The sequence below is a fragment of the Triplophysa rosa genome, linkage group LG15 (assembly GCF_024868665.1).
Source record: "Triplophysa rosa linkage group LG15, Trosa_1v2, whole genome shotgun sequence".
Classification (NCBI taxonomy): Eukaryota; Metazoa; Chordata; class Actinopteri; order Cypriniformes; family Nemacheilidae; genus Triplophysa; species Triplophysa rosa.
In genome coordinates, this window is record NC_079904.1 from 8,235,406 (window position 1) to 8,260,369 (window position 24,964).

The 24,964-nt window shown below is 37.9% G+C and overlaps 2 protein-coding genes across 6 annotated transcripts in view; both read left to right on the forward strand.

Moving 5' to 3' along the window:
- stxbp5a (syntaxin binding protein 5a (tomosyn)) overlaps positions 1–13,925 on the forward strand; it is an 87,347-nt gene extending 73,422 nt beyond the window's left edge. The window contains exons 20-25 of the mRNA XM_057352536.1: positions 5,304–5,543; positions 5,631–6,000; positions 6,980–7,145; positions 7,235–7,346; positions 8,508–8,728; positions 9,108–13,925. Of these exons, the coding sequence (XP_057208519.1) occupies positions 5,304–5,543; positions 5,631–6,000; positions 6,980–7,145; positions 7,235–7,346; positions 8,508–8,728; positions 9,108–9,149 (1,151 nt within the window). The 3' untranslated portion in view covers positions 9,150–13,925. The remainder of the gene's footprint in view (positions 1–5,303; positions 5,544–5,630; positions 6,001–6,979; positions 7,146–7,234; positions 7,347–8,507; positions 8,729–9,107) is intronic.
- Positions 13,926–15,977: 2,052 nt separating this feature from the next.
- sash1a (SAM and SH3 domain containing 1a) overlaps positions 15,978–24,964 on the forward strand; it is a 433,329-nt gene continuing 424,342 nt past the window's right edge. For 2 of the 5 annotated variants that reach the window (XM_057352047.1, XM_057352048.1), the window contains exon 1: positions 15,978–17,427. In XM_057352047.1, coding sequence (XP_057208030.1) covers positions 16,924–17,427 — 504 coding nt within the window. In that variant the 5' untranslated portion in view covers positions 15,978–16,923. The remainder of the gene's footprint in view (positions 17,428–24,964) is intronic. The other 3 variants (XM_057352046.1, XM_057352054.1, XM_057352053.1) reach the window with 3 other exon arrangements.

The following is a 24,964-nucleotide window of genomic DNA, read 5'->3' on the forward strand; positions in this document are numbered from 1 at the left end:
TACATAATGAAGTGTTATGTTTTTATTACCTTAGAATGAGCTATTTCTATCTACATACACCGCAGGGTCCCCCTGCATGGAGTTTGCCATGTTGTTTCTACAGTAACCCTAAACGGACAAACTAAAGTGCGCGTTTTGTAAATACGTTGTCTCCTTTGTCCTTCTGAGCCATTGGTTGCGATTTGCAACCTCACCACTAGATGCCGCTAATATCTCCGCATTGCTCCTTTAAGATACATTTATTCATTTCAGTTTAAAGGGATAGTGCTTTTAATCACCTTGAAATATGCCTGTTTCGGTTGAAACATATAAATGATGTTTAATTAACAAAGTTCGGGAGGAGCAGGAGCAGATAATCAACTCGACTGATCCGCTATCAGCAATCACAGCATCTACCCTATCAGGTCAAGCGAGCTCTCCTATAAATAGACAAAGCTGTCGTACCTGCGTTCTCTCTACAGTTTTCAGCATCCCTCCACCACCCCGGCTCCTCTCCTCGAGCCCGCTTCTCCCGCAGGAACACGCGGGTTGCACTCTGGGTTCGGGCCGGTTCCGAGCTCGGGGCACTCGCCCCGGTCAGGAGGGAGTGCTCCGGGTTTGGTAGGATCCGGCGAGCTCGGGGCACCGCTCCCCGGACGCATACCATTTTCTACCATTGCTCTATTGTTATTATCTGCATAGGCGAACTCATGAAACGACAATTGTCCACAAAAATCTGCTGTACACAACATAATGGTGTATTTTTTATCACATTCTTGCTGCCAGTGTCAAATATAACAGTCGTTGCTGAACATCATAGAAATGTCAATCTTATTTTGTATTTGCATCTGTAATTGAGAACAAAGGTTCAGAAAGGTCGACATGACTGAGAATGTCTGACATTGTGATGAATGATAATGACTGACATGAGGAACTTATGTCTGCTGGGAATAGAGTGGTTAACATCTGGGCTTGAAACAAGTTATAGGTTGAGATCCCTGACGGGCTGATCCATGACCTGAATAGAAACTCAAGGACACAAAGACTTTGTATCAAAGTATTTGCCAAAAAATTAAACAGATAGTCATATCTGATGCTGATGCTGGAATTGTTGATGCATACACACTGATGCTGGAATTGTTAGGAAGCTGTAAGGTTTAAGAAATAATCCATGCAAAATAGTTGTAGATGTTGTCTGCATTAGCTTAAGTATCTCACAGCATCAGAACAAGACACAGCTGTTTTGTGGGCGGAAAAGACACATTAAATCTAAATTTACTAGACAAGCAAAGCTTGTAAATGCACTGTAACACAGAGCTCTTAGCCGAGGGAGTGTTTCGGTTGCGGTTTAATGAGGTATTGATTTCTTTAAGATACCGTCGCTGAATTGTGTAACCAAATATTTAATCGAAGACGTGACGAGCAGTAAAATCATTGTCACATTTCAGATTCATGCGACATTTTCCAGCGGGTTTTTTTTTTTTCAGATTTGTAACCTTTGTTATAAGACCAAGTCTTCCTCCAGGGTGGCGAAAACAACTCTTTATTCAAATGAACACTGTTTTCGTGCAAATATAAATGCAAAAATACTCCCAGTTAAAGCACATGGTTATGGAAAGGGAATGTTAAGCTATTTGCATATTCTCGATCTAGTTAATTCGGTAAAGCTGAAGGGGTCGTGATAGGCTGAAGACGACCTAAAAACCTCCTTCCATAAAGAGCACGACATTCACACGAGGCAGATCTGAAAAAAAAGATACGATTTGCTCCGAAAGGTCAGAACAGAACGAGAATGTATTTCCAAAAATGACTTAACCTTCAGTCAGAGCAAAGACCTTCCCTGCCGCTCTCCCAGCAAGTGGCTTGATCATCAAATATTGAAAGAAGGTCCCTGTAATCATTGTGCAAATATCAGCATACACTCGCCATGACACCCGAACGCGGGCAGACGCAGAACAGATGCGGTCCGTTAACACACACAGGTCGATACGTTCTCAATGTCACGCTCCGTCATTCCTGCGCTGTGTCTTGCTGGGTATCTCTAACTGCTGATGTGCTTTACTTCCTTCCAAAAAAGTCTTGATGTCAAACCATCAACAGTTCTACAATGGAGGAGGGAGAGGAGGTAAGGATGGATTATATAGTCGAGGAGGTTCCACCGGTTTTGTTCGATCACATTGTCTCTGTCTTTATGTATGAACAAAACAGGAAACGGCGAACACATAAATAAACCCAAACGGATATACCCACTGCATGCTACGTTCATGTAGCACGCATGTAACCTGGTGATATGTGCCTGTTGTGAAACTTGGGCCACACCGGTGGCTGTTTTATAATCGTCTGTCTGTAGGAATGGAGTTGTTCAATTTGTTGTTTTTCTGTACTTGTCTTTTTATGTCCGTACATGTCAGCACGGGATAGTGAGTATGGAAAAATGCACTTTTGTTAAGACCGCAACCAGCTTTGGTATTTTTTTTTAGAAACAATGGCCTCAAAAGTATTTGGACACCAAAGTCACGCCTAAAAATGAATTTGTTTCAAAACATAAATGACAATATATCAAATCAAGTGACATCTGCAATGAAATGATGCTAGAGATTATTCTCAGAAGTCAGTCATTTTTGTAATGATTTCTAACTCACTAGTGTAATCTGTCATCTTTTGGTCACCCTCATGTCATTCAAAACCTGTGTAAAACTCTTTCTTGTGCAAAACACAAAAGAAGATATTTAGAAAAATGTCTCAGTGGTTTTGTGTCCATACGATGGAAGTCAATTGGAGCCAGTGTTGTTTGGTTACCAACATTTTTCAAAATAAATATTTTGTTTCTGCTGAAGAAAGAAAGTCGACGTCTTTATTGGAACAGTTTTCTTTGCGTGTGTGTGTGGGAAGGGTAAACCCTGCGGTATGGGGACAAAATGTCCCCACAAAGATGGCAATATCCAAAACCCTTGTCCTTGTGGGGACGTTTTTTTGTCCCCATGAGGAAACAAGCTTATAAATCATACAGAATTAACTTTTTTGAAAATCTTAAAGAGAAGACCGTTTTTTGTGATTGTTAGGTTTAGGGGGTGGGTTAACATGTGTGTGTGTGTGTGTGTGTGTTCATGTTTGTATATCCCGGTGGGGACCTAAACCTGAATACACACCAACACATGGGGACTCGTGTCACCGTGGGGACCAAAATTGAGGTCCCCAGGGGCAAAAAAGCTAATAAATTGTACAGAACAATATTTTTTACAAATCTAAAAATGCAAAAAGTGTTCTATGATCTTTAGGTTTAGGGTTAGGGATAGGGGATAGAATATACAGTTTGTACAGTATAAAAACATTACGCCTATGGACTGTCCCCACGGGGATAGTCAACCAAAGCGTGTGTGTGTGTGCGTGTGTGTGTGTGTGTGATGTGTGTGTGTGTGATGTGTGATAAATTCTACTTTATTTAATATTTTTTAAATTTTGTTACATGCTGCCAAGACATTCATATATTTTTGTTTGACTTAAGTGACCAAATCCAAATACTTTCTGGGGTCACTGTAGATGCTACAGTACTTCTTATTGAAAACCAAACCAAGTTTTGTATCATTTATTATTCTGTTTAATTCCTTTTACATTGATAAACTGTGAAACCTGTTTTTGTTTTGTTGCTTTCTTGATGATTTTTTCTTTTTGCTGGCTGCCAATCTTATTACAAGATAACATTCAAAGTATTTTCTGTCACGTGCTTATCTGGGATGATGGCAAATGTTTAGGTGTTTGACACAATATACGACAAAGAAATGTCAATAGACGAACTATGGGAAAAGTCATACATACAGGCCATCAGTTCCAGCTTGTTCTCTTCTGTCTGGTGCATGCATTCGGAACGCTGGGAATGAGCGTTTTGTCTGTTCTGATGTTAATTATTTTCCTTTCAGGGCTTCGTGCAGCCAAATGAACCGCATTCACATCCTAGTAGTGTTTGTCCAGCATGCAGCATTTTGCAGTGTGTGTTTGGCTGAAATCTATCGCAGTGTCTCCCATGTGCCGTTCCAAGCATCTAGCATTGCATGGCTTCTACTAAAGCTTCAATGTGTTTGTAAAGAGACGTGTTCTCTTTTTTCCAGCAAAGATGTCACGGAAATTAAGCTTGCCTACTGAGCTAAAGCCAGACTTGGGTAAGCCTTGACTTTGCATTCATGCTTAATGCTTTTCAATGTGGAGACCATCTGCATAATTGTCAGAATTTGGAGTGTCCACACGTTCACTGTCTTTGTACATTTCATGTCAATGCAAAGAGATTTAAGAGAAGTTTATGCATTATTATGCAAGGTGTTCAAACGGGATCTGTCAGGTTTAATGAGGAAATGTGTATTTTGTGGGTCATTTTAAGGTGTTTGAGCTGTGTGTTTAGATTTTTGATTCTGAAATATGTAAATGAATAATTCTGAGGAAGTTCTTGAGGTTTTTTTGTTGTCTATATTGGTTTATTAAAAGACAAAAAAGTGTTTTCTCTCATGTAGTCGGTTATTATGAAGAAGGGTCACCTGTCAGTGGTTCTCTCTCATTCAGAAAAGTGCAAATCAGAATTTCACAAATTAAGTTTTTGTTGATACTTAATTCAGTGTGAATCTCAGTTTTTTCAGCGAAGAGGATTTTCAGAATTTGTAGGAAATGGGATTTTAAGGGAATTGATTGCGTGGGAAATTCTGGAATCATCAGATTTAAATGAAAATCAAATGTGTAGATTGATGTATATACAATACTGTATACAGTCATAGTAATGCAAAAAGTCCTCATTTTTTCTGTCTTGTTTCCAGTGTTTTGCTTACTTGTTAAAGAAGTAAATACAATTTTTGTATTTAATTTTTTAGACCGAACACACACATCTTTCTTTTTACATGTCCATATACTGCATATATGTTTATATATTATTCTTAGTATAATTGGGGTTTTATATTTAAAAAGACATTTTTCAAAAAAGGAGGATATGTACGGGGTCCAAAATATGTATGTTCCGTAAAAACAGGGCATCTGGCCCATCCAGTGTTGTGAATAGGATTTGTCTCATTATATCACATTGAAAATGTTTCCTCATTTTTCCAACATCAAAGATCATTTTTTCGCCACCAAGATTGCATGTTAAAACTTGTACATTCAACCAGAAGCTGAAAATATTCATATAGATCTTACTTCTACTCAAGAGGCTGTCTGATACACCGGTATGGCAAAAAATAACTGATGCGATCTCTGTTGTCATCTTAGATTGGGGGCTTTACCTTGTTGTGTTTTTCTCTCTACTGTCCTACTCTCTGTATGTCCACCGCGGACTGCCATACCCCTAGACAACAGGGACAACTCCTTCAGCCGCTCACGGAGCTCCAGCGTCACCAGTATCGACAAGGAGTCACGGGAGGCCATCACGTCTTTTTATTTCTGCGAGACATACACACGCAAAGCAGATGGCGGGCTTACGCCAAGTTTGTGGGTTGGCACCTCTCTGGGCACACTGCTGGCCATCTCTCTCAACATGCCCCCTGTTGGAGAGCAGAGACTTCTGCAACCAGTCATCGTCTCCCCTAGTGGTGAGTCAATGCAAAACATTGCTATGCTCAGTTTCGTGGATGTTTGATTTGATGGATACTTCTGACATCTTAAACCTTTCTGTTCAGGCACTTTTATCAGGTTGAAGGGAAGCATCATTCGAATGGCCTTCCTGGATTCTACAGGGTCTTTCGTGCCTCCTGCGCTCGAGCCATGGTACGAACCCAACGCCCCAGCCAATGGAGAGGAGCGGGACAAGGTTCGTAAGAGACGGCCGGTGTCCGTCTCCCCATCCACATCCCAGGAGCTGAACGAAAACCAGTACGCTGTGGTGTGCTCGGAGAAACAGGCCAAAGTGTTTAGCCTGCCCTCCCAGACCTGCGCTTTTAAACACAACATCACCGAAACATCATTTGTGCTGCGGGCGGATGTGGTACAGATAAACGCTGGCATTTGTCTGGCCTGCTTTTGTGCCAACGGACACATCATGACCCTCAGGTGAGAGAGAATGTGCTTCATAAACAGGAAGTTTGTATTTATTTTTTATTTATATTCACATTTATATTTGTATATTATGTCTTATTTATATTGAATTTATTTATTGATATTGTATTTATTTATATTTGCATTCATATTTATATTGTATTTATTCATATTCATATTTATATTGTATTTATTTATATTTACATTGTATTTATTTATATTTATATTGTATGTATATTGCATTGTGTGTTCTGACTTGTAAGTCAATCATTACAACTTGAAGTTTTGTAGGTTTTTACATTAAACGTCTAGTTTGCTTAAAAAAAATCTATTTTTAGACCAAGTCGGCAGCATGGTAGTATTATGCGGCAATCTTACCATGGTGATGGTCTGTTTACTGTTTATAATAAATTACAAATCTATCAAAATAATAAGCACTTCCACCTACAGACATTGAATTATTATTAGTTTTTAATGTAACATTACAGGAATGTAACCCGAGTGGCCTTTACACTTTTATTTCACACACCGCCTGAGGATTGTTTCATCGACGTGATGAATTGTTTGTATCCAAATATTGATATAGCACACAAAGTCAATTCAGGCTATTTTTAGTACAGAATATTGTCGTCTTGCTCGGCTGTTCGGCAAAGTCAGAGCCTGGGGGGCCTGTTGCTATTGCAACACAGATCTAATCACTGTATCGCTCTTTAAAGTGCTTCGGCTTATAAATCTTAAGAGAGGACAGAAGAGCAGACAAACATCTGTACGTTTGTCTCTCTCAGTAGGAAAGTCAAAGTTAACGATCAAACGCGGCGACCTTGCGGTATTATCGTAGATAATATCTACAAATATCTCTAATGCTTGTTTCCTGTAATTTAACGGCACACTCTCGGGGACAAAACAAGCACCGCCACAGCAGCTCTTGAATAATAGACTATAGGCGACATCCCAGAGCTAAGAAATGTCTCTGTGCTGTTCTGTTTTTTTGTAGTCTGCCAGGGTTGAGACCATTGCTGGATGTAAATTACCTGCCCCTGACAGACATGCGGATAGCGAGAACATTCTGCTTCACGAACCTCGGCCAGGCCTTGTACCTGACCTCTCCTACTGAGATCCAGAGAATCACATACAGCCAGGAGGTCTGCGAGAACCTGCAGGTGAGCAAAGCCTTCATGGGCCGTTCCTGTAGGCTCATCTGCTGAATATTGTTTGTGATGATGAAGGTGATGATTGGATTGTGTGACAGGAGATGTTGGGCGAGCTGTTCACTCCAGTGGAGACGCCCGAAGCTCCTAACAGGGGATTCTTTAAGGGTCTCTTCGGCGGAGGAGCGCAGTCTCTAGACAGAGAGGAACTCTGTGAGTTGTCTTTTCATTATCTGATTTATACAGTCACTCGGGTGCTTAAAGTATACTGTAGCTACGGCCCCTAAAGGCTACTTCTCACACTTTCTACTCCAATAAATGTTTCTCAGGGTAAGTCTGTTGTTGCATGCTGTAGGCATATACCCTGGATACAAAAATCGAGAAAATAAACAGTAAAGAAAAACCCATATACACTGTATATGTGTGAAGTCTGAAAATAGTCTAGTCTAAATAAAATGTTCATTTCCGTAGTAAATAATAGCAGAGTTAGAGTTATTATAGTGTTGTTTTATTTGTATTGTAGTTTTATGAATTTTTTAAAGTAGCTTTTATTTTTAGATTTTTCGTTTTTGTTCAATTATGAAGTTAATGTATATGTTTTTGTCATTTTATTACTTAATTGTTTATTTGATTATGTTGCTATATAAAATTAACATTTTTATTTTAGATTTTGTTTATTATTATCATTTTAGTGCCTTAAACGTATTTCAGTTTATTTCTGAGGCAAAATAAAAAGGTTTGCCAATCATTTTTTGGCCAATATTTTATTTGATTTCAATAAACAGAAACGTTTTCAAAGTTATAATTTTAGTAAACTGAAATAACCTTGAATAATAGGAACCAAAACGATTCATAACAAAGCAAAAATATTAGACCACTTTAAAAAGATTATTTAAAATGTAATATATTCAATTTTACAACATACTGAACTAAGCACGTGTGAGAGCTTAACCCACCGAAATGTGACATGTATGAAAAATACCCTACAAATATTTTATACGTTTATTTTTATTTTACACTGTAAACTTTTGCTGTTTTATTTTTCAGAAATTTTATGTATTTTTGAAATGTGGTAAAAAAAATTACAAAGTTGGGTGTAAAATGACATAATTTTACTTTTACCATTTTTTACTGGTATTTTTTATAGTGTATACAGTTTAGTTCACCTGTGTATGAATGTATGTTTGGGTTGTTACTGAAATACAGTCCTTGTGACAACTAGCCCTGCCGTCCCCTGTACCATACCTCTCTATTACTACAGAATATCTCTGTTCTATTTGTACCATGTGTGGTGTTCTTTAAGGCAGCATATTGTGCTCATTTCTATTTTTTGTACAGCACCTTTTTAACACTTTGTAATTTTGTTTGTTTCAGTCGGGGAAACAGGCGCCGGAAAAGCGCCACGCAGTCTCGCTCAGCACATTCCAGGTCCTGGGGGTATAGAAGGCATGAAGGGGGCAGCGTCTGGAATCGTGGGTGATCTCGCTCGAGCTCGGATAGCGTTGGATGAGAGAGGACAGAAACTGGGCGAGGCGGAAGAGCGAACGGCAGCCATGATGGCCAGCGCTGACTCATTCTCCAAACACGCTCATGAGGTACAGAGTGATCACGGCGCCACCAGATCATTTTCTGAAAACATCCAAACATTAATAACGCTAGTAGAATGCTTCCTATTTCATTTTTTGTTTGTTTATTTGTTTTTACTTAACTTGGTCAATGTCAAATATTGACCAGAAATGCACATTTCATATTGATTTTCATCATAACATCAGATGATATTGATATTCATCATAACAAATAATGAAAAATGTCATTGTAAAAGTTGATTCAAAATTCGTAAACTTGGTTTTGAATCATATTTTCAATGTGGAATCAGACTTTTGGAGACATCATTTGTGAGCACTAGCTTTCATAATTTCTTTCCGGAAGTTTGGGATCATGATTGACAGCTGTAACTTTTCTTCTGTGCTGCAGATGATGCTGAAGTGTAAGGATAAGAAATGGTACCAGTTCTGATCTCCGGAAAACAGCAGAGCCCAGCGGGACTCAGGAGTTGTCTTACACAGCCTTGTTCATCTCTAATCCGTGTCCCATTCCCTCTCTTCATCTCTCCTCTGCTGGACCAGTGGGATCCCTCGCTCTATCCTAGCACAATACTAAACACGGTCTGCTCACAGAACTGAGGCACAGACTGAGAGCGGCCCCAGTTTGAGGAATATCATACCATGACAAGTGTCCACTCTTCGGTTTTTGTTCGTTTGTTGAATATTGCCAATCCTCTCTCATGGCGGCTGGGCTTGGCAGGCCTAGAAATTCTATTTCTTCTCTCAGTCCTTGAATTGTTTTTGTGCTATTGTTTTTTGCAATCATGTTCTGCCTCGTACGTTGGAGAGCAGTACATAGTCAAAAAAGACAAATAAACGAAATAAACAAAAAAAATCTCCAGATAAAAAAGTGGAAAATAATATATATACTACATAATTCTATATAAATCCATTAAAGTCTGTATAATTGCCATATTTGCTATTGACTGTCAAAAGGAACTTAAATATGAAGACACTGGGCGAAGCATGGGAAGAGCTCTGTTCACAAGAACCGCTGTAACCGGGAAGAGAACAATCTCCTTACTTCTAAAATTTACTTGGTATATTTATGTAAACTGACCTTTTACTAAATGATCCCATTTGGTTTCATTCCTATTTAAATATTTTATTTATTCGTTTATTTATTGTTTTTTAGCAAATCACTTTATCTTAAAATGATTTTTGAGTCATATTTTTAATTATTGGGAATACTATAATGCTTTACATTAAAGTACCATCTACAGAGGGTTTTTAAATGGCTGAGAGATAAGCCAGAGATAGAAATGAAGCATCTGTATGTAAAATATTCATTGTGAATTAACTATTTAGAAATGCAAGCATGACTTAATTGATGGTATTTTCATGTGAAACATTATACAGATCTTTCAACTTTCTATAAAACTCAGTACAGAAAATATCTGGTCTGGACAGAGTTGGAAAATATAATGAGTTTGTTCACCCAAAACTTAAAATGTAGTACACAGCGTGTATGGCTTTCTTTGTTCTTTGGAACCAAAACTCAATTCAATAAAATTAAATAATTCAATGTGATTTGTGCTGTGTATTCCAAGCGTTATGATGTCATACGAATGGGCGTATCATTCTTAAAGCAGTTTAGGATGTTTACTTGTAAATAATGCTGGAACAGGGATCAGTGACATTCACAACACGAGAGTAGCCGAGTGTATTTCATTGAATGAGTACATTTTCACACAGAGAAGAGACATTTTTTTTAACTCAATTTTGTTTCCAAAGAACAAAAGAAAGCCATGTGAAGTTTGAATAACACAATGGTTAGTAAGTACTACTGACTGAAGCTTTCTTTTTAAGTGAACCAACTCTTGTTCACTGATAGGTAACCAATGAATAAATATTCTATCATAAATTACTCGCCCTCGAGTCGTTCCACAACCGTAAGACCTTCGTTCAACTTTGAAACACAAATTATTATTAAAGTCAGTGAAATAAAAAGTAAAAACGATCACAATTTCCGGTTCATGGGGACTTTAATATAGAAGTTTTTTAGGTTTTGATGATGTCTGAGAGCTTTCTGACACCCCCATAGATGGCAATGGTGGTGGTTGAGGAGAGACCCCCCTCATATGATTGTAAAGCGCTTTGGGTGTACAGCAATAGACAGAAAAGCGCTATATAAATGCCTCATTCATTCAACATGCACTCATCGGGCAGAAATTTAGTAAAGATAAAATTGTCCTAAAATTAGAGAGGAAATTAATTGAATAAAGTATTTATTTTTGGTTTATTTATTGCGCGCAAAAAGTATTGTCATCGCTTCATAAATTTGAAGGAGCAATGTGGAGATTTTAGTGGCATCTAGCTGTGAGGTTGCGAATTGCAACCAATGGCTCACTCCACCCCTCCCTTTCGAAGCACTAGGACAACTGACATAGGACAAAGATGTCGCCATGTTTTTGCTTCTTTGCCGAAGGAGATAACGTATTTACGACTCGCGCTCTGTAGAGCAGTTTGTCTGTTGAGGGCTACTGTAGAAACAACATGATGCCGAATTCCATGTAAGGCGACCCGCAGTGTAGGTAGATAGAAATAGCTCATTCTAAGGTAATAAAAACATAACGCTTCATTATGTGAGGTCTTAATACACCTCTGAACACAAAGTTATGTATATTATATTGCATATCTGTCAATAGATCCTCCAAATAAATACTCAGAAACAATTGTATAGTATAATGCAATGTAAGTCGCTTTGGATAAAAGCGTCTGCCAAATGCATAAACGTAAATAACACTGGACCTTTAATGTTGAACCGCTGTAGTCACATGGACAATTTGAACTTTCTGAACTTTGAGTGTATGTTACGTTGCTGTCAATGGGGGGAGTCAGAAAGCTCTCGGATCTAACCATAACTATCTTCAATTGTGTTCCAAAGATAAACAAAGAGCAAGTTATTCATGACAGAATTTTCATTCAGTGGTGAACAATCTCTTTAACATTTAAAACCTGAACATTATCGTTATTACGTTATTATGAAGGCAGCCATATAGACCTCAATAGCTTGAACAGATGACTGAAAATTAAGTTGTCGTAAGAGATTTGATTTTGTCTATTAGACAAGTTTTTCCTTCCATTCCTGCATACTGCATAGACTAAACAGCTTTAAAATAGACACATGCTTACCAGAGATTGTGCTTCACTAAATATTTTGGGTTGGGTCTGTTTAATGGTCCACGTTTCACTTGTTAAATTAAAGCACTTAATGTTCAGAAATGGCTCATATGGTCATACCTGGTTTCATTAAAATCAGTAAATTGGACCACTTGTGAAGACTTCATCTTTGGTGATTTTGTTTACAGGCGAGACTTTGGAACATTATTAATAGTAGTTTTGAATGTCAGGTCAATATTTTGGAATATATTTCATGGGTTTGAGTTTGGCTATAGATTAATACGTATATGCCATAGGTCATTTTGGCACAAAAACATCATCATACTGCACATCCGTGAAAGCACTTACAGTAAGTGTTAACTGTACATTCAAGCGGAAAATTAACAATTAAATGCAAAACACGGTAATAATGTCTTTTTCCCCCCATTTCGCCCTTGAAACCACATTTTAGTGCCATTACAATATTATTTGTGGTTTGCAAGAAATGCTGCTATACATGTTGCATTGACTCACGTGACCCAATCTCACTCAAGAAACTATTCCCACTTGCCTCTCCGCCCAAAGTTTTTGCCATTCTGTGAATGAAGTAGTTTGACAATCTGGGACCATGAAATCGAGAGTGAAAGTGGCCATACTGACCCTAAGACAGTTGCCATATCTTTTAAAACGCCAAAGATTTTCTTTCATTGAGTTGCGTATTCCACTGACTGTGAAAGCTATATTTGTCTGAAGTACCACTCCATATTCCACCAGTAAAACAGTGTTGAGGAGTGTCCTAATGTTTTTGTGTGCTATACCATTACAAGTGGAGTCTGCCTTTCGTGTGTTTCGTACTAACACATACTGTATACTTCGACAAAAATGTGGGGGGGAAAGAATTACAAACGAAGCCAATCTCTCTAAGACTATAAATGTTTCTCTGTGTTGGACTCTGTATTCTCTGTAGATGTGTTTTCATGCCATGGTGTAATAGTGTTTCCCAATACCGGGTTTGTTTTTGGATATCATGTCATTTCTCCTTAAGTAATTCAATTATATTTGTAAAATGTGTATTTTTCTCTGCAGTACTGTATTTCCCTGAATAGATATCCTTGTCATATTTTTAATCATCGATTATTAAAAAAATATTTTTATATATGCTTTTGGGGAGGAAGAATTCAGAGCTCATTCAAACTGATTATACCGTGTGCTGTTGCTTGTTTCCATACCTTTGTTTTCAGCGTGTCCTCTGTTCTTGCCATAACTGACAGGGCGATTTTTTTGAAGTGAGTGTGCGTTCCTTTGAAAATTGACATATGTGATCACAGTATCAAGGCCTGAGAATGTGTTTTAACACAACCAGGGTGAGGGCTGTCAGAGATCCAGTATAATTATTAATAAGAAAGTTTGCTTTTGCTTGAAAACGCCATACTTTTCTATGTACCTTATTTATGAGAAGACATTTCAAGCCTTCGAATGGTTATTTACATTTCAAAACCAAATATTATTAGTTACGACTCCTCTAAACTGGTTGTTTGAGATAAAGGGAAACATTGACGTTCTAGGATGCTATATGTCAAATAATCCAGTCAGCCATGTTGAACTGTAATGCCGTACATTTCAGTAAAGTCAGTGTTCCTCGGAAACCGAATGATCACACCTTTAATTTATTCATATTTTTGAGAGGTTTAGAATTCACTGTTGATGAACCTGGTTGTTCGCTTTTGGTAGTTACATGAGAAGAAAGTGAGATGATGTCTGAATTTTCCTGTTGCTTTTTGGCTTTTTTATTTATTCGATTTGTACTGTCTCATGTTGACTTGTAGTGAATGTTTTATTTGTTTCAGACAGAACATTCTTACCTGAAATATTACACTTTTAACATGCAGAAGAGCCACATTCATTTACTGTCCTGAATATAACGGTTATCAGTGGGTTGCAGTATTTTCTCATTGTAGCCAATTTCTTGTACAGTTTTATGCAAATTTCACATGGATGTTTATGACTATCTGCTGCCACAAACGGTTTAGAACTTCTGTAGATAGAAATTACTGTGCAATGGAAAATAAAAACGATTTAAAATCTGTGTTTTGTGCCTTCGTGGTGTAGTTCATCAAACCAGTTTTTTACGTCTGATGTTTCTGATGGTGCAAAAACAATTATGTTGATTCAAATATTATTACAATTGTGTAATTGTTAGTTAATAATTTACCATTTTATGTTGCATTATATTGATTATTTCATATGTATGTGTTTATCATCTTAAATCAGTGAGAATATTTGAACAGTTTGGTTCCAAAATGAGATAACTCCGTTTTTAACAATTTTCAAAAATCATGTTTTATATTATGTTATCATGTTTTTATTGTGTTAGTAGCTGTATTTTTTGAGTTATTATGGCTTAAATCAAAACAAACCAACTGCAGTTTGATTGAAATTAATTGGAATGCACAATAAAAAAACATGATTTTTGAACATTTTTTTAAAACGGAGTTATCTCATTTTGGAACCAAACTCTTCATTTCTAGAATTCACACGATTTTCAAAGGATGATGTTATACTACAAAAGGCCACAAGGAGGAGTAGTAAGACAGGGTAAATGTTGGTCAAACTGCTCTGAGACAGTATATACACTACCTATGAGACAAATCATCATCTTATTGATTCCTAAAAAAATCAATTATGAAACTGCATTTGCTACTTGGTCAAACAATTGTTCACTTGCCACTGACCAACAATAAGCAGTTTGACCGCAATTGGCAATATGACCACCACAATTAGCAATATCTAAATTCATATTATTATGAATGATGCTGTTATTGGATCCAGTCTCATCTCCTTTTCACACAGAAATGAAAAAGTCTCAAACACAGCAGACCAGAATGGTCCTAGAAGTAGAACCGGACACGTCCAAAACATATGAACCAAACTGCTGACTGCCAAGCTGTTTCTGGGACTGCACTACTCAAATCCTCTTCCCATTGCTCCTTTAAATAATCTAAAGATGCAGAAGCCGCTATTTGCATAGGACTGTACACTGTCCTCGATCCAAGGAGAAGAAGTCGAAAGGGTATTAAAATATTTTTTGACTAGGCTACGCACCTGTAGATATCTATAAAAATTAGATTTGGGAATATAAAATGTTTTGATCATGTGTTCAAAGGAGATAAATCTGCCACCCTGAAAAAAATATTTTACACGTCTGAATCCCTTTCTAAACCATGCCTGGAGATGAGACCGGATCCAATAACAGCAATATTTGGTGTGACCGGAGAACTTCACACTACCATCTGGTCAATCAGATGCAGGGTAGAAAGTGTCATGACATATTTAAAGTTAGAGAAACAGATTTTTAAAAAGTCTGGAGACCTTTCCTTTTGTATTTTGAACATAAGTTCACTTCAGACACCAGCTGTAAGCTCCCCTTATAGACCCTCCCCCACCCCCCTTTTTTAATTTATTTGTTTTATTATTATAATTATTTTGTTTGTTATTGTGTTGTTATGTATACAAATTTAATTTGATGTGATTGTTTTTTAGGAAAACCTCAATAAAAAAAGATTTGTCTAAAAAGATTTGTCTAATTATGCAGTATATTATTATTGATTTAGTACTTGTAAACTAACGGTACTGTTTAGCGTGTTGACAAAATGTTTATATGCTCTCCTATACTTGTAAGTCGCTTTGGATAAAATCGTCTGCCAACTTAATAAATGTAATGTAAATGTAGGCCTATTGAAGTGTTTCATTAGTAATTTATTACCAATGGCAAAGGAATCCCTGCTACAGTAGCTACAAATATTAAAATAATAATTAATCATGATACATTACCTTTTAATAATTGTAACTTTTACTTGCGGAAGGGGCAAAGACGCATTTTGCTGAACTTTAGCCTTGGCTGACGCATAATATTGCATTTTGCATTAATTGAACATTTTCTTTATTTCCACAAAAAAGTTGATTTGTCCTGCATAACCCCTGGGTTAAAAAAACTGCACACACCTTTAACTCCCTGTTTTTGTCTGATCTTAAAGTAGGGGGCGGCATAACACTGCGAAAAAAAGCGCGAAGTACCCACACGAGCGCTTCTGATTTAAATCCTCTCACAGCACAACACCAGCGCGGAGGAGGCACGCGCTCTTGCTCGAGACTGACAGCAGACCGCAACCTCTGTTACCTCAAAACCACAGCTCGTTCGCACCTTTACCTTCATCCACTTTGCAAAAAAGTCACAAAGTTTAAAACGATACGGATTAAAACAGGCTATATATTCATTTTCGGAAACGGCTTGCCAGTGTTTTAGCTCGCGGCGATTTACCTCAAACTCCGCCAAACAGACAGTTTGACAGCGCGTGCCCAAATTTGATGCGCGTCGGCTCGCCAAACGTCGCCACGTTGAGGAAACCGATCTTTTGCTCCGCCGACACGCCGCCAACGCGATTAGACTGCTCAGCAAATAGCGGCAAGAACTCTGAAACCACATGTGCTCGTCTCCAAACCGGAGAGACGCGGTTTTATTTGTCTTCTGAGAGAAAAGAGTTGGCTGCAAGCCGCACTGACAGACACAAGGGGAGGACGGAGGGCTCGTGAGAGGAGCGTTAAGACCATTGGAAATACACGCGGTGGGTAACATTTACGTCTGTTTTGGCACTACTGCATGAACAGTTGAATTAGACGAGGAAAATGTAGTCTGTGTGGGTGACTTTCGAAGCTAAGAGGAGGAAAACGTTCTCGGTGAATGGCGCTTTAAACGTGAAGAAGAGAGGTCGGTAGTTGTGGAATATTCAATGTAAATAGCTGTGACAAGTTGAATGGTCTCAACATTGCCGTTATTAATAAGCGCTGAAGTGCCCAACTCAAATCAAAAGCTGCATGACGTACTTTAACTTGGAAAACAATGTCTTTAAAATGCTTCTTCTAAATGTTTCTCCATTGTGACCTGAACATTTTGAATGAAGATACAAAGATGGGCCGTTCATTTCGATGGCAATAGTAACGTGACGCGCACGCGCTGGGGAGAGCCAGTCACCTGCTCACAAAGGTAAACACACCTTTACAGATCCGAGCTTTAAACTTCATTCAAAATGATGACCAGCGGACCCAACATCGTCTACGAATGGTTGAAAACCCTTCAGCTGTGTCAATATGTCGAGGCTTTTGTGGATAACGGATACGACGATTTGGAAGTTTGCAAGCAGATAGGAGATCCAGACTTGGATGCCATAGGTGTTTTTATACCGCACCACCGGCAGCGGATTCACGATGCGGTGAAGAGGTTAAAAGACGATGACAAGGAAACTGCGACTGGGCTTTATTTTACCCTGGAGCCGATGCCCGCGGTCTCACCTATGTACACGAGTCGCATGGCGGAGCAGTATGATTCTAGGATGCGGGGCTCCAGGTCATGGACCGAGCAAAGCAGTGACAGAGCCGGCCGCAACGTGGGCTACATGGGGGCGCCTAGGAATTTGACCCTGGGCCACCGCAAGGAGCTGGAGATCTACCCAAAATTGAAGCTGAAGATAATGGTCAGGGACAAACTCATTAGGGACGGAATAAATCTTGCCAGGCCGCCATACTCTAATAAGGTAAGGTGCAGTTTGTATACACGTGTGTGCCTGAACCATGTGGCGTGCACTTAACCCTAAATAGGATTGTAGGGTCAGTTCAAGTGAACCCACTCAATATAGACATAAAGTAACTTAAGATGTAAGTTCACCAGGATCATGCTGTCTGGCTCGGCATGCAGGTAAATGAAGAAGGAGGGGATGGGGGTTGATGACGGGAACACTACTAAAATGGTTTTCAAAATCAATAGCCTAATGACCGATTTCAGACACAGACACACCCTGCATTTTCAAATGGGTTTCTGGGATCACTGGGTGTATCATTGATTGGCTAGTGCAGGAAATGCTTTCACAGCACATCATATCCACCATACAACATCAGATTATAGTCTGATAATTCATACCTGACTGTCTCCATGTCTCTGAATTTGTGTGTGTGAGCTGCAAGTTTGAGTCAGTTTGTGTGTGCATGTGTGAGTCAAAGAGTTAAGAGGTGGTGGGTGTGTGAGTGTTGGGACCCTGAATCAGATTTGTTATGTATTGCACTTCATTATAGGGATTTAATGAGGGGGATTTGCAATGGGATTTGTGTAACTGTACAACTAAGTATAAGAAAATTCATCCTCATGTAGTTGAAAACCTGTATATGACTGTTTCTTCTGTGAAACACAAAATGAGATATTTTGAGAAATGTCTCAGTGGTTTTGTGTCCGTACGATGGGGGCCTGATGTTGTTTCAAAGTATTTTAAAAGTTCTTAGCTGCTGGAATCATAAACGACTGAATGAATGACCGGATCATGGGACATTTAAAAGGTTTGAAGTTGTCCAAGTGTGAACCTGCTTCTTCATGGATTAGTACACACACTTGTAGTATTATTTATTATGTTTTTTTATGAACTGGTTGGTGCACCTTAGAACTGAATATGTCAACATGTAGAGATGCAAAATGAAAAAAATCATTCTATAATAATAATCTAAAACCAACACATTTACAGTGTCCACAAAATCGCACGCTCTCATAAATTCTCTGTCACACCTAATAAATGAGTCTGCATTGTTCTCTTTAGTAAGTAAATACGAACTAGAATAATTAATGGCTTAACCCGCCTGTGTTTACAAGTCAATTAGAGTGAATGGTTTTGGCCTCAGACCACTTTACAAGACACCCCATGAACATAATAATCAAATGCTAGTTTAGTTAGCTATAGTTAAGTAAGACTTAATATTAGCCACCAGTGATTCGGTTTGCTTGTTATTGACTTCTGCTGTAGCACAATTATTTAGATCCTAACAAGTCAATGCAAGCACATAAAAGGCTCATTTGATTCAGTCTGTTCTGAAAGTTCCTTGTGTGTGTCTGTGTTTACTCTGAAAAGATAACCTCACAGCATATGGTCCCCTAGGCACTCATTGAACATATGCTGAGACAGAATGATCAACACACTTGTGTGGAGTGTTAAATTCATTGTTGGTGATTTACGAGGCAACAATATATTATGGTGTTAAATTGGGGAAGTAAATGTGATGCTCCCATCCCGTGTGATTCTGAGATAAGTTTGTGTTTGTGTTGTACTGCTAAATATGTTTTAGTATTAACTAATTGTGTTTGTCAAAGGACTTTTCAGTTTGTGTTTTTTGCTTTTGGATGGAACTGAAGGTATTATTATCTACAGCAGTAGTTCTCAAACTGGGGGCCGTGGCCCCTGGGGGGGCCCCGAGATGGATCCAGGGGGCCACAGATTTTGTGGCATTTTATGAAATATAGAAATTGATCATAGATTTTATGCAATCAAACATCAGAAAAATAAGACCACCAGACAAAAGAATTGATGTTTCAGCATTGTATAACCGAATATGTTTTTGTTTAAATAAAAATGTTACATTTAAGATTATAAGTCTTTATTTGGGGGGCCGCAAAGCGATGCGCTCTACACAAAGGGGGCCTTACGACGAAAAAGTTTGAGAACCACTGATCTACAGTATACTACTGTAGATTGTCACTGAGAACTATAAAGTGGCAGGTTATTGTGAATGTTTACTGTAAAGTGGCAGGTTATTGTGAATGTTTACTCACTAAAATACAGAGAATTTTAAGATTGTGGTCGTCCTTGAGGAGTAAAACTGTATGCAGTGCAGTGAATCAAGTTTGATTTATTTTTGAAGACTAATCTGAATCTTTTGCTGCTACTATACAGTAAATGATTTCTCTTCTCACATCTCACTACACAGTAAAATCGCCAGTGTTAAAAAAGGTCAAATTAACATTTACGGTGTATATATAATCCACACTCTCAAAGTGTGGATTATATAAACACTATGAGCGTTAATTTGACCCTGTGTATGGACAGTTTATCCAAAAATATATTACAGTAGCTTTATGCCTATTGGTGGTTATTTTGTTAATAGCTGCCTTATGAAAACTCTGTTCTTGCATCTCTTAAAAGATCATTTGACAAGCAGTGGAATGCCGTCTTCTCACTAGGCAGGCCATAATCCTTTTCATGATACCATGAATGCCCCCAGGGGAGCAATAAATACCCATAATGTTTTTCTTTGCCAGAGAAGAGCTTTATTTATTTAATGATGCCTTATCACTTTAACTTGACATGATAGATTCACATAGACACACACATTATAGCTTTTGCTCCGTCCACCATTAGTCTCATGCTGACTGCACATATGGTCTGTCTCTAACCGAGCACTCTGCTTAAAGATATCATACAGGTTCACAAAGATCCCAGTGTCCTTGTGGAAAATGATTTCCCATACTCATCTTAAATATGTACAGTGAAGCCTGTAATTTAGTGACCCTCCCAGTGTCTGTGTGTAGTTTACATGCTTTCTCCACAGAGATATGCGGCAGGGTCAAAAGGATCCTGCAGAGGCTAGAATGTACTGCTCAACAGCATGGTGGATATTATCACCCCATTGGGGCTGCACAAAACTGGGGGTGCCCATAGATAAATATTTTAAACTATGGCCAAAGCACTGATGGTTATGTCAATGACTATCGGCAAAAGTTTACTATACTGAGAATTGCATTTTCTTGTCATTGTAAAAGAATTCATAACATACATTTCTTCACTTCTGTTAGACAGCTCTTGATCAGTGAACAAAGCATCAGTCTCTCAGTCTTATGTGGCTTTTAGTTGTGTTGTCAGAGTTAAGTCTAATTGTCTTGTAGTACCCATGATTATTAAACAGGGCTGAGTTTCATAACTTGTGGTAATAAACAATCCAATGGCATCTGAATTGCATCTGTCGAGACACTAAAATAACCCACCATATATCCCATAGGGCACAGCTACATGTTCTGTTTACAACAGGTGCATGTAGTATAAATGTAGAACTGCACCATATGGCACAAATAAACTCATGTCGTATGTTAAGAACGAATCTGCAGGGATCAAATAACATGTTTGAATGTCCCAGCTGGGAGATTTCATTGTTGGACACATTCTGTTAAGATATAAATAAATGTAAATGCACAAACACGCAAAAGTGAAAGAAACATTATAATTCATCTAGACACAGTGAAAGAATGAGTGTACTTTTTCAATGCACCTACAGGGAATCTAAAATATACATTGTTTACTCTATGTATAAGATCGTTCTTGTTTTTCCTAGATGTTTATATGTTAACTAAAAGCATTAGGTTAGTTTCTGTACGTTTATGTTAACGTAAGGTTTAGAAGGTAAAATTGAGAGTGCAGTGAGATGAAAGGTAGAGATCTCTGTTCTTTCTTCTTTATTACAGAACATCATTACCACCTGTTTTGGAATTCTTTGAGGCTTTCCTATATGTTGCCATGGTGACATTTACATAAACACATTCCACCAACCAGAGGAAAATGGGGGTTAATACCATCTAATTACTGGTGATTTATGATGCTCTTTGACAGGGTCTCCACAGGACACATTTATTCTGCTTTAATGCTTATTTATATCATTATTGTGCACATTAAGCTTCGTGTGTGTGTGTGTGTCGGCTTCATGTAGCTCTTCTGGCTGCAAATGGGATTCTGAATCTGTATGAGCTTTTCTTTGATTTTTGACAAGTTCAGTGATGACTGCTGATTATCAGACTGATTTTGGGCCGTCCACAGAAAACGAGGGAGGACAGATGAAATAGGATGGGGCTGACGGTTGCCATGGCAACATTTAGATGTAGCGTAGATTTTGTGCCGGGATTGTGGTTGTTTGTTGATTTCACAATCCAGTGATTTCTGTTTATGATTAGAAGAGTGATATTGTAATTTCACATCTTTTTGTAATGACTTTCTCTTTCAGTTGTATACTCGTTCATTATTTTCTGAAAAGCTTAATACATGAGCAGAGCCTCTGGTCTTCTATGTCTGCATGCGTGTGTCTCTGCATGTCTGTGTTTGGGTGCTCGCTCTAATTCTGACTGACTGCCAAAAGACATAGGAGTCTGGCGACTAAACAAAGTGGTGGACATGCATGCTGTCCCATAGGCGAGCACACTTAAAAAGCATGCCGTTGTCTGTCTCTTTCCAAAATGTGGGTCAGCGTGTACCGTAATCACACTTATCTAAACAGTTTCCTTTTCTTGACATGCTGCTTACTGGAAGAAGATAGCCCCCAGTCTCCAAGACATATAAACAAAACCTGTTTTATTGTGATGGTTCTTACACTAGGCTCTGAACCAGACTTTTGACTAAATCTGTATGCCTAGTAAAAAGTTGTGCACAACCCCGATCAGATTGAAACTGGAGATTTTGGCCATTGCTACGCATCAGAATTTCAGTAAACTGATTGAGCGCGCCATCTCAGGCTGGACTATTCTGGACATCCAATATACTGAGGTGCCCATTAAATTTCTTAATGGGTCATTCCATGTCAACTCAACCAGAGGTCCCCGGCTCAAATTTTTGATTTTTTAAATATGTATACTGATCTCTGTGTAAAAATAAAATGATGATGCTGGCATATTTCTCATCTCATTTTTACACCCTCTAATATGGCTCCAAATTTCAGGTGAAAATTGAAATTTTTACCTCCCTCTACAAATTAATTGATTACTTAATAACTATTCATCTGTGGCATTTCATAATTTTTATTAACATCATTCCAGATGTTGGTCTTGCTTCTGTAAAAATAGAAAAAAAATAAAAAATTTGAGCCGGGGAAATATTCAAAATTTGGTTGATTTGACACGGAATGACCCTAATGTAAATGTCAGGCATTAAATCATTTTTAGGTCTAATCATCTCAGTTTGTAGTCCTGCTGCTGAAAAGTAAAAGCTTTCAGGCTTCTGAACAGCTTTCTAACCTTTCCTGTAAGACTTTCTAAACTTGTAGTAACAGTTGGTCTCTTGCGATCATGCATTTGCTTTTAGTCTCTGCAACTGGCCTCATTTCTACAGATCGAGCAGTCAAAACCAAAGAGTTTATGATGCCTTTATCAGTAATTACATAATAATTATTTATTAATCACATTATTTACCTTCTACTGGATTATTTAATATCTAATTAAGCTCCGATTCTGTGGTTCCATTCTTCTCAGGCGCCTGGCCATCAGCCCTGCATGCATGAGATGTGACCTTGTTCTTCATCACACAAGAAATTTACATTTCAGTATGCATGAAGGAGCAACTGTAATTGAATCTGTAATTGTAATCATGGAGTGGTAATAACAGCTAACTAATAAAAAAGAGGTAAGAAATTGACAGTTGTTTTTGAAGGTAGATCAACAAATCACTTTATAGCAATATAAAGTGATACTGTTTGTGGAGACAATAGTAACGTAGGATGTCAGAGGGTTCATTTGTATATCCAAATACCTGCACATATTCAAATTAAGATTTAAAAGATTTACATGTCTATGTACCAGATCTGTCTCATGTTTTAAAACCGCAAAAGATTTGTTGGTTGTAAAAGAGCTGTTTTTTTAAAAAGTCTTACAAAATTTAGTTAGAAAGTCCATACACACACCCACCCCTAATATAATAAATGAAACCATCTTGTAGGCTAACCTGGAAGTAAGCACCGCGCTGGTTCCCTCGACCCAAAGCCTATGCATTTTTCCCATAGACTTTTGGAAGATCGTAAAAAATAAGCTCCGTGATTAACAAAGGTTATGTTTACACGTTTTGTCTATCAAGATAATCTTTACATATTAACACAACATTTGTTACTTGTGAAGCCGAAATACAATCGGCAGACGTAAAAAGCTAACACGATGCTATTAACAGACTACACTTAAGGTCGCTCGATAGCAACGTCACCACCACCAAGCCTCCGAACTCTTTCAAACTTTATAAAAAATCTGTTCCTTAGTAAGTAATTACTCCGTGAATGAATCCGCATCTCTGTTTTAAGAGATTTGTGCCCATGTTGCATTATTTGTGAGCTTTATATGTGCGATGACGTCTAACGTCCCCGCCAAAGGAAGAAGTGGCTTTTAGCAACTTGTTAGCAACCGCCGTTTTTAAGACACAATAAGGTTTTAAAAAATCACAAGCGGGTTATAATTGGTGTGTTTTATGTCATAGAATAAAATGTTGAGTTTTTTTTTACCACAGACCTTATTTGGGGTGATTAACCAAAAACCCATTAAAATAACCCATAGACTTTGCAGCGATGGAACCGGAAGTCCTAAAATACTAACTCGCTTCCAGGTTTTGCATACAAAAATACATCATCTCTGATCCTCCCTTTTAGTCTCGAAGCTGTTTTATCTGCAGTTTATTTTCTCAAATCAGTTTTTGATGCAGGCAAATGCACCAAGCAGTTTTTTAAAAGCTTTTAAAAAAGCTTTTAAAAGATTTGCTAAATCATTTATACAACATCTCAAACACATCAAAGGACAAATCTGAGTGAGCTATTGTTTGACATTTATTGTGTCACTTTCTTCAGCATTTACAGTGATTGATTCTCTAAGAACAATGTACATGTTCTTTAAAAGTACCAGAGGTCATGCTTGAATTGAAGCCCCCAGTGAAACGAATCCATTTGCAGTTTCGAGTAAAAATTCCCTTTGGCGGCTGTTAGATGCCTTAGACATGATGAAAAAGGAATGAAAAGGTTGCAGGTTGTGTTATTAACAACACATTCAATTAGGTTCAGGTAGTATAGCGCTTGCTTTGTGCCAAAGACATTATTTGAATCCATGAGTGCAATGTTTCATTTGATAAATTATGTAGTGACAGGAAAGCTTGTTTGGTGTTTTAGTGAGAAAACTGAGTGCATTATAATATATAAAGGACAAAGTACGCTTGGTCATAATAGAGGCATTTACAGTAGAGAGAGACAGTGTCACAGCATGATGTAGATGTTGCATCAGACCAGGTAATGATCACCTCCTTTCTCAGGATGATTTCTTCCTATTATAAACTAGACCAGGGTTGACATTCGTATGGTTGTTTCTTGAAGGAGTAAAGAAATTGTCCTGTATTATTGAATTATTGTAGCATCAGTCAGTTTAGATGAAAAACTATTACTTGATAACATTAGTACTGAATTGATTGACAGTATAATTTCATTCAAAATCGTTTGGTTGTTTACAAGCTAAATGTAAAAAAAAACATTAATTTT